We start from the raw sequence: 10757 nt of genomic DNA, 5'->3' as shown, positions 1-10757 counted from the left end.
ATTCAAACAGTAAATGCCGTTTTGGCGCTGTTTAATGTGGAGTGACAGATCGCTGTAGTGCCTCGATCAACAGATGCGGCAGCGCGTAGCGCACGTGAAATGATAATCTTCTCCACATTAATACCAGTTTCAGCACAAAATAAACATGATTAAACATCCGAAGGTAAGTTAAAAGAAAGAGTACAACTTTACAAGCCGTATCCTGTCTCATGTAATCGCTCAATCAGTGTTTCAGCCGCGCAAAGACGTCAATATAACAGAAAAACATATTTGGTGACCATAAACTCATTAGTCAGATAGAAAAATAAACTGTAGAGAGGGGCATTTTGCTAAATATCTGCACCATATAACATATTCATTATAAATTTTACTGTTCTTCAATGTTTAATTTATGTTTGAATAAATCCATCAAGTTTTTATGACAGCCACCATTATGTTTATATTTTAAAAAAATAAAAAATAAACGAATTGAAGTAGAAATATTATTATGTAATTGTAACTTTATTATTTTAAAAATTCATTAAGTGTAATTTTAACAAATCAGTCAATTTTAACCTTCAATATTATAGTAATGTAGTACCAACTGACTCTCATGTATAGCCTATTTTACAGCATTAGTTGAGATTTTTTTTTTCCTTGAGAAAATTTGGCATGTTCTGTGCCTGATATATATCCAAAATAATCGATATTGAATTGAATCGAATTGAACTGGTAATCGAATCGAATCGCAAGATTGTGAATGCGAATCGAATCGTGAAATTTGTGTCAAAACCCAGCCCTAATATATACATTATATATATATTTTTTAAAAATTACAAATGCTATGAAATACAAAATAAAAAAGGATCGTATCGGACTCGTTCTGGAAAAAGTGGTATCGGTGAATCCCTAATTATCAAGAAATATTTCTTGAGCACCAAATCAGCACATTAGAATGATTTCTGAAGGCTCTACTGCTCTACTGTGACACTACTGCACACTGGAGTAATGATGCTGAAAATTCAGCTTTGCCATCACATTAATAAATTGCATTTTAAAGTATATTAAAATAGAAAACAGTTATTTTAAATGGTAACAATTTTTCTCAATATTGCAGTTTTTGTCAAATAAATGCAGGTTTAGTGATCATAAGAGACTTTATTTAGAATACTATTGTATTGTTTTACAATGGGTCAACACAATTGTAATGTATTAGCATACTTGTATAAAATATGTTTCTGGACTTATGCTGCCTTCACATGCTATCGGAATTATCGTAAATACGAGTTTCCTAATCAGAAATTAGACGTGAACGCCTCTCAAGTCATATATTTACTACTGGGAAATTCTGAAATAATTTTGATACCAGAGTTTCCGAGTTGGGCGGGTCATAATCTTTAAACATGGTGGAGGGGACAACCATTGCTGCTGTCAATGCTGTTCTCACAACAACTATATCCCTTTGTCTTGTCGCTAAAGTAGTGTATTTATAGGCTAGATATGAACAATCATTCGAAGCATATTGTATGTTTCATAAGCAGTGAAATAAGCATGTATTTGACCGAAATTCCACTTCACATGCTATCGGAATTATCGTAAATACGAGTTTCCTAATCAGAAATTAGACGTGAACGCCTCTCAAGTCATATATTTACTACTGGGAAATTCTGAAATAATTTTGATACCAGAGTTTCCGAGTTGGGCGGGTCATAATCTTTAAACATGGTGTAGGGGACAACCATTGCTGCTGTCAATGCTGTTCTCACAACAACTACATCCCTTTGTCTTGTCGCTAAAGTAGTGTATTTATAGGCTAGATATGAACGATCATATTGTATGTTTTATAAGCAGTGAAATAAGCACGTATTTGACCAAAAGTCCAGGATTGTCAGCAAACTGCATGTATAGCGCTGTGTATATTTATATGATTGTCAACCAATGGGATGCTACATTTGAGTCTTTCTGAAATTAAAGCACTTGAATACGACAAGCTCGTAATCACAACTTCATAAGTGGGAAATAGGAAATTTCCGATAGCACGTGAAGGCAGCATTAGTAGCAAAGAATGAGTATTTTTCCACCTTTCACCTTAAGTGTCGGGGAGCTTAACAGGAGTAGACAGGCCTCTTCGTGACCTGGGTGTGTACAAAACTTGAACTAGGCTAGTGTGTGATAAAAGAGGCAATCCTTCGAACAAATCAAGTGCATGTGGGAGACAAAATGGCAAGCTCCCATAGGAAAGAAAAATCAAAAGTGAGATCTCTTTAACATCTCAACCTCCAAAGTTTCAAACAAGATCTCAACAGCATTGCACACTGTGCTCAGATTTTTCTCCTTTGCTGGAGACTGGATCTCTCACATTTGTCTCCTTTAAAGCTTCAGAAGAGATCACAACAAAATCCCGCACTGTGCTCAGATATTTCTCCTAGTCTAAAGACTCTGGTAGTCTCACATTTGTCTCCTGAGGCATTTGTCTTGGTGCACACTTTGTAAAGTTATTGAGATCACTTCTGAAATTTAGAGGAGACAAATGTGAGAGCTCTCGAGTCTTTAGTGTGGGAGAAAAATCTGAGCACACTGTGTAATGTTGTTGAGACCTCTTCTAAACTTTTGAGGAGACAAATGTGAGAGATCTAGAGTCTCTAGCTAAGGAGAAATTTCTGAGCACAGTGTGTGATGTTGTTAAGATCGCTTCTAAAGCTTTAAAAGAGACAATTGTGAGCGATCCAGGGTCTTTAGCTAAGGAGAAAAAACTGAGCACAGTGTGTGATGTTGTTTCAGTCTTAAGGTAACCTCATTCCTGTAGGAGAAATATTTGAAATGGTAAAGAGATCTCTTTTTTATTTTATTTTTCTTCCCTCTGGTTAGCTTCGGTGTCATTTATCTACACCATTTCAATCAAAGACAATACATGCCTTGTCATATTTGAAGTTGTTTTATGTAGACAGTGTTTTATTGCACAGTGATTAAACAGAGGAAACCATAACCTATATTTGCATACATGCAAAATGGGCAGTACAAAACAAAATTTTAATACTAAACAAAGCAAAAAAATTTTTTTACATTTGTTTAAAAGAGCATAGAGTAACCTCTGTCAGAGCCATAGCCTTGTGGGCAGCACATCAATGTGAAGACACAACTGCACCTCAGACAACATGGGTTCGAATCCCAGCTAAAGGTACTTTCCTGGTCCTATTCAATTATCACCTGTCCAATTGTTTCCTGTCTCTACTCCTACTGTCCTGACCATTAAAGGTGAAAAACCCCATTGCAATAAAAACAGCAATCTCTGAGCAGTGAAACATTTTTATAATGGAGTCTTGCAAGAGATTACAGCAAGACAATAAAGAGATCTCCCATGTTTCTCACACGTTTCTCTCTCATTGTCATTTTGGATTGCTTTCTTTCAGAACTTTCTCATGTCTCAGGTGTGTCTACGTTTATTTCCCCTAAGGATTTTTAGGAGAAACATCTGAGACACTGTTGAGACTAAAATGAGAAATACATGAGAATCACAACTAAGTCTCCTGAGGTTAGAAAGAGCAACCACTGAGCAATAAAATATTCATATAATGGAGTCTTGATAGAGATTGCTCTGACAATACAAGACAATAAAGAGATATTCTGTTTCTTCCAACACATTCTCTGTTTTGACTCTTTTTTTCTCAAATATTTCTCGTGTCTTATGTCTCGTTTGTGTCTACTTCCATTTCTCCTAAGGAATTTTAGGAGAAACATCTGAAATGCTGTTGATACTAAAATGAGAGATATATGAGAATCTCATCTAAGTCTCCTGCGCTTAGGAAAAGCAACCACTGAGCAATACATTTTCCTATGGGCTGTCCCTAATCACAACTAAAGTACACTCAACATTTCTGAGCTCAGAGGGAGGAGGAGGATGATTGGAATATAAAGGGTCATGAGCCAAAAGGAAGCCACTAAACTCCACTGTCTCAGAGCTGTGAATATCACAGTGAAGCACACAAGGTCACCAATCTATGCCCTTGCACTTTGCTGCCCCCTTTTTGATTTACTTTTATTGACATGAATGAGGTGACTGAGGGTGACAACGTCCAATGGAAGATGGATGGAAACCCCATGGTTAATGGTTGAGGTTCATTAATAACACACATTATACACGCTGTCGTTAGTATCCAGCATTCACAATGACAGAGATTTGTCACAGTTGTCAATACTCATTTTTTTGAATGCTAGAAAACCACACTTTGGATACTATGGCACAATGTAAGATGGGTCAATCCATCTGAAGTGGTCCAATGGAGGTTGCTTGAGCATTTTTAATTTTCCAAATGATTCAAAAAAAGAGGTCAACTTGAACCCTTCCCATTATAAACTGACCCTGCAAGTGGAACTTTGAGCGATCTTGATCATTAAATGTGGACTTAAGTTGTAGTTCTAAGGAACAAAAATGTGCAAAATATTCCTACTCGTACATGTACCTTGAAATGTGCTCAAGAGATCAGCTTGTGTTTCAAGGAACTAGTGCTAACCCAGGACTGACCCAGATGCTACAGTGAAAGTTTGCAATAACTTTACTTCTGTCAAGACCACTATCGTCAAAATGATAGATACTTAGCATAAAGTTTGATTTGGCGGTATGGTTCTGTTCTGGGCAAAAACCTCCCTGTCCATCCATGCAGCCTGTCATGAATGAGCAGGGAGAGCAGCAATAATAACCCCCCTAGGGTTAACAGAACAGAACAAGGCAGATATCATTAATGTACTTGAAAAGCTGCTGAATAATACTAAATAGAGCTTATATAGGAATGGTAGGTGTCGTATTCCTATAGGTAGATGTGATCAGCTGAGAATCAGCTGATGCAAGCTTGACTCACGTGACCTGCCAGAACTAACGCTAACGTTTAATTTGTTAATTGAAAAATGTTATCTAATTAAATACATGCATTTTAAAGTATATATGCAGGGAACTGGAAGTAAACATCAAATGACTTCCAACAGTCACTTGAACATACTATACAGGTGCATCTCAATAGATTAGAATGTCGTGGAAAATTTCATTTATTTCAGTAATTCAATGTTAACATGCTTGGATACAGCACTCTGTGAACAGCCAGCTTCTTTGGCAATGAATGTTTGTGGCTTACCCTCCTTGTGAAGGGTGTCAATGATTGTCTTCTGGACAACTGTCAGATCAGCAGTCTTCCCCATGATTGTGTAGCCTAGTGAACCAAACTGAGAAACCATTTTGAAGGCTCAGGAAACCTTTGCAGGTGTTTTGAGTTGATTAGCTGATTGGCATGTCACCATATTCTAATTTGTTGAGATAGTGAATTGGTGGGTTTTTGTTAAATGTGAGACAAAATCATCAAAATTAAAAGAACCAAAGACTTAAACTACTTCAGTCTGTGTGCATTGAATTTATTTAGTACACGAGTTTCACAATTTGAGTCGAATTACTGAAATAAATGAACTTTTCCACGACATTCTAATTTATTGAAATGCACCTGTACATTCAATCATTCATCCTTGTTTCCTCTTTTGACCCACTAGATAAGCTCTTCAAGCAGACTACACAGTGTTCAAAGACAGATAAAGTTGTTCTTCATGAGGATTTTTTAAACTTTCATGGGTGTATGGATTCTTTAAGGGTGGAATAAAAGAGAATGCGTACAACACGCAAGCCATTATCAGTGTTTACCAAGCCAATGAAGGCACCACAGGGATGGTCTTTATGAGGATTAGAAATCTGCCCCGCGGTCCCCAACTGTGTGCGCTGCATAGTAATGCTAATGCTAATTGTGCAGGACAAACTGTTAAGCCTCTCTGCTCTATGAGTGGCTTCTTGATGAAATGGCAATTGACACTGGGGTGAGTCAACCATACTGGTGTCTCTCATCCAGTACTGCTATTATACAAATGTGACAGGCCAAATGTGATGGCAAATGCTAAAGCATGAAGCTAGCAGTACCAAAGTCATAGGTTTGATTCCCAGGAAGTTGTTTAATGCATAAATAAATCAAAAAAATATCAACAGACAATCTAAAGTATATAAAAGAAATATCAAGGTAACAGAATCACACTATATTGATATTATATGAGCACAGCTGTAATTTTTATGTGCATGACAATATCTTGTTTTTGCTGGCAACAACAACAAATAAACTGCTAATTCTGATTAAATGCCAATTGCAACAAAAGGAAAATCTCAAAAGAAAATGTCTGGCATAAAACCGGTCTAAATCTATCCTACTGTGCGGTTGTTACCTGGAGAAGCAACATTATGAGTCAGATATCAAAGACTACGGGGACTATGAGTGAGTATGTCTTCACTCTGTTAACACAGATGGGACTTTCTCATCCTAACTTCGCAGATAAATGGGACAAAACAAATAGCGCCGTTCCAAAAGCACTCAAACATACTGTGTTAGCATGAGGCTTCACAATGGATTCAAAAATAATTGTCTCCCAGAAGACCCTGCATTGGCTTGACTTCACCACACAAGCGTTTGGAGAGAGAAAGTCCTTCAAACTGCCTCCGAAAATTAGATACAAAGCTCTTCTACTGCCAACAGGACTGTGTTCCCATTGTACTGAATTCTCACAGAAGAGTGGAGAGGACACTCCACTGTGTTGTAGAGTTTTAGAGAGAGGGCTTTGTTGGAATGACAGAGAGGCTAAAACACAACCAGTTCTGATCTTTGTAGACCAGATTAGGATAGAAAATGCAGACCAGACGGAATATGTATGGTGAAACAACAGAAATGGCTGGCATGCCAAAGAAACATGCAATGCAACCTACTATCAACCGTTTTTATAAATCAAAACTAAACACAAACACCTCAAAAGAACAAGTTGCCAGTTTAAACCAGCCCGAAATGGGCCGTATATCTAAAATATACATTAATAAATCATAATCAAATCAAAACAAAATCTAATGGCAAGCTTGTTGTGAATTGGAATAAAATCAAATGTGCAATTTACACTACTGAAGAAATAAGAGAAAATAATCAAATTACATTAAGTATCTTTAACATACACTGTATTATCTGACAAAAATTGATTTATGCATTTTTTTAATATATAATTTTTTTATATAGTTTTTCCTTCATAAATTACTATATAATGACGTATACAAGTAATAAAATATATGGGAGTTTGGTCATACAGCCCACCCATAGTCCAGACATGTGTTCGGCAGACGCTACACAGATTCTTAGGTGTAGGAAAAACCTCTTGTTTCATTTTAAAAAGGCACATCTGTTTTGCTCACTGCTGATGATAGAACTTTCTAACAAGCTCATCCCAACTTAAATTATCCTGTAATTCTCCAATCAGTGGATGCAAGGCCATTACAACAGACAAGACATTCCTCAAAGGATTTGCTTGGTATACTTTACAGAAATGCACACAATAACTCTTATTTCTGGCGCCATTATTTCAGAGTAGCGATTTCAGTAAACATGTCAAGAGGTATATTCATCCGATCTCTGAATTCACACTGTCAAACAATCACTGAGACGACCTCAATCAGAGTCACAAAAAACCCCAATGGCGTATTCAGGTGATGGACTGGAACTTTCGCTTGCAAAAACAAACATTTATATCCCCCAACGTCAACTACACATCCTGCCCCAGTGAAGGTATTTGAGACCACATGTGCCGTCTGGTGACTTCCAGGTGAATAAATATCACTAATTATCCCAAACAAACAGTTTAATAAAGGTTGGCTTTTAGAGCTCTGATTTGCGAAATCAGACCTGCATGACCTCAACCACTTAAGCTAAACTCACAGTCATAATTAGAAGACTTTCTCCATAACATTTATGTTCACTTGAACCCGGTTACTTGATGATACAGAGTGAGCTCAGTTGAATTTATGCAATATGTCCTAATGTATCTGTTTCACAATCATTTAAGCTGAGTTACCCGGCAAAGTGCATTAGTGTAATACAGTCAGAGGTGTACCAATCAAAGATTGTTCCTTTGCTCCAGTTTCTCAGTTTCTTTGATGAGTTCAGTATGTTTTATTTTAAAGAAAACATCTTAATGGGACCTGAACATACATCTGAAGCTTGTGCTTGTCACTTAATCATTCTCTAATATTTGTTTACCTGATTACCAAACCATGAGGACAAACATCTCACACTTATAGGTGAGTAAAACAAAGTGGAAAACTTGAGAACTCAAACATATTCTCTCAATGAATTTATATTGTTCCTGTAGCTCAGTCAGTAGTGTGTGGCACTAGCAGTGCTAATGTCATGGGTTTGATTCCCAAGAAATGCATGAACCGATAAAAAAAGTGCATTTGAATACAATGTAAATTGCTTAAGATAAAGGTGCCTTCCAGATACATGCAATTTATAATTACATTATTACAAATAACATATGCTGCATCTCATCAATAAATAACGCATTATGACTGCATATTTTTGAGTTATTGTTATTTTTTTTTTTTTTACATTAGACCTCAGGAGAAACTTTAGTTTAAAATTTAACAGTAGATGTCCCCAAATGTCACAAAATTATCGCATAGGCCTATCGGAAATGTGCGCTGTGATTTCAGTAAATCTGCAAGGCGCAGTGGAAAAGCAAACAACCCCGATGGAAATATCGACGGTCTGAGATGATAGCTACTCTCTCCTGTTAGCGCTCAGTTTTCAAATCTTAACTGCAGATTAGCATGCGAAGTTAAAGGAACAGTTCACCCAAAATGCAAATTCTGTCATCATTTGACAGTTTCTTCGGCAGAACACAAACGGAGACGTTAGGGAGACTCAGTCACCATTTACTTTATTTGTACGGAAAAAGATGTAATGAAAGTGAATGGGGACTGAGGCTGTTAGTCTAGTCATTCTGTGTATACAGGAGAGAGAAAGTCAATACAGATCTTAAACAATATAATGGTGAGTGAATGATGGCAGAATTTGCCATTTGGGGGGAACTATCCCTTTAAAACATACAAATGAATGCGTAAACTGTGAATTTAAAAAGGCTGTATATATAAAATACCTCTCATGTTGTGGATTTTGACCATGACCTCGGCTGTTGACATCAAACGAAACGCCAAGTACACGCGTCCGGAGTCTCTTTCTATCTGGACCGGTGAGTTCCCGTCCGAAACCACCTCGAACCATTTCTTCTCGAACTTCTGGTCCGGTACCGTAAAGATCAAGCCTCCGACTTTGACATCTTCAGAAACTGTAATGGTATAGGATACTTTTTCAGAAACGGTTCTTGGCTTCCTAACTCGGCTTTCAGCATCGGTAAGAATCTCTATACTGTCAGTTGTTGCGTTAACATGTCGCTTATCGGTGTTTTGATCAAGTATCTCGATCTTAACTGTCACTTCTTCGGCTGTTATATTGCAGCGCGGCAAGCGCGCGCTCACTGTAAATCTCGAGTTGGAATCCCTGTCAAAAGTTTTGGTGGTTTTTAAAACGAATCCTGAGTTGTTCAGATATTCAAGTGAAAAATCCGACGAGTCCTCCCCTGTTAAAACTGTTTTAAATCCAACCATGTTTAATTCATTGCATTTGTCTCCCAGAGGAAAAAGAAACCCATCGACAACAGTTCCAGGAGGTGCGCCTTCCTCAATTTGTCCATAAAAAACAGCCGAATGCACATTAGAAATGGTAAGAAAAATAATTAAAAAACATGCGGTAGGAAATCTGAAGAAAGTCGGGTTCCGTAAATGCGCCCTCATTATTCCATCAATTCTGCCACTCTGTCTATCCTTAAAATCTGACTGTTATCCCTTATGCATCAATAACATGCTACAAATGTAGCCCAAACCACCACTGAAAAAGATAAATAAACTATTTGCACACTATCTGCATTGTAAGTTTTCAATACAAGATGTCAATATATTGTGTGTAGCTCCTCGTCCGGCATCATTCAACCGCTCACTTCTTCCCTCATCCACCGATACACAGCATCTCCATGTGGTACCCGGGGCCCCGCCTTCAAAATGATAGCCAATCAAAGTGACGGAAGGGTTGGACTAGATGTATAGACCCTCCTACTAAATTTAAATAAATATGCATCTTTCACCATGCAGTCACCAAGCGAACGTTTGCAGGGTGGGATGCAGTTTAAATAGATGAATGGCTTTTTTAATAATTTCAGACTGAGCTTTTTTATTTATTTATTTATTTTTTACTTTTTCAGTAGCCTAAGTGTTTTTTTTTGTTTGTTTGTTTTTTGGAAAGAGATTAGTAATTTTATTCAGCAAGGACACATTTGTCAGGAAAAACTTTAAATTGTTACAAAAATGTCTATTTCAAATAAATGCTGCTCTTTTGAAATTTCTATTTTTTAAGTATCCTGGAAATGTTTTTTTATCACAGTTTCCACAAAAATAAATAAATAATATTAAGTAGATTTTTTTTTAACATTGATAAGAAGACATGTTTCTTCAACATCAAATTAGTATATTAGAACGATTTCTGAAGGATCGCATTACACTGAAGACTGGATTAATGATGCTGAAAATTCAGCTTTGTCATTACAGAAGGCTTGTTATTAAAGAACACATTATTTTAAAATAGCGTATCAGAGATCAGTGTATATCCAGTGTCTTGAGAAACAACAGAAATGCAATCAATTGTCTGGATTGCGACGTGTGACAGAATAATGCTTAATTCATAGAAATTTCCCAGAATGCTACAGACGTGTAGTACATTTTTATTTAATCTAACTGTGAACATTTTCCAAATTCCTTCTTTATCCAAAGACTGATGTGCTAAACACCACATTTGACAAGTGCCTGCTGGGTAACTCACTGCCCTACAAAA

General features: G+C 36.9%; 1 protein-coding gene across 1 annotated transcript in view; it reads right to left on the bottom strand.

The window, feature by feature from the left end:
- LOC107668308 (neural-cadherin-like) overlaps positions 1 to 9863 on the bottom strand; it is a 132260-nt gene extending 122397 nt beyond the window's left edge. The window contains 2 exon segments of the mRNA XM_016460147.1: positions 8974 to 9708; positions 9803 to 9863. Coding sequence (XP_016315633.1) covers positions 8974 to 9667 — 694 coding nt within the window. The 5' untranslated portion in view covers positions 9668 to 9708; positions 9803 to 9863.
- Positions 9864 to 10757: the final 894 nt, after the last annotated feature.

The sequence above is a fragment of the Sinocyclocheilus anshuiensis genome, unplaced genomic scaffold (assembly GCF_001515605.1).
Source record: "Sinocyclocheilus anshuiensis isolate Anshui unplaced genomic scaffold, SAMN03320099.WGS_v1.1 scaffold1623, whole genome shotgun sequence".
Lineage (NCBI taxonomy): Eukaryota > Metazoa > Chordata > Actinopteri > Cypriniformes > Cyprinidae > Sinocyclocheilus > Sinocyclocheilus anshuiensis.
This window is presented reverse-complemented; position numbering and strand designations above follow the sequence as displayed.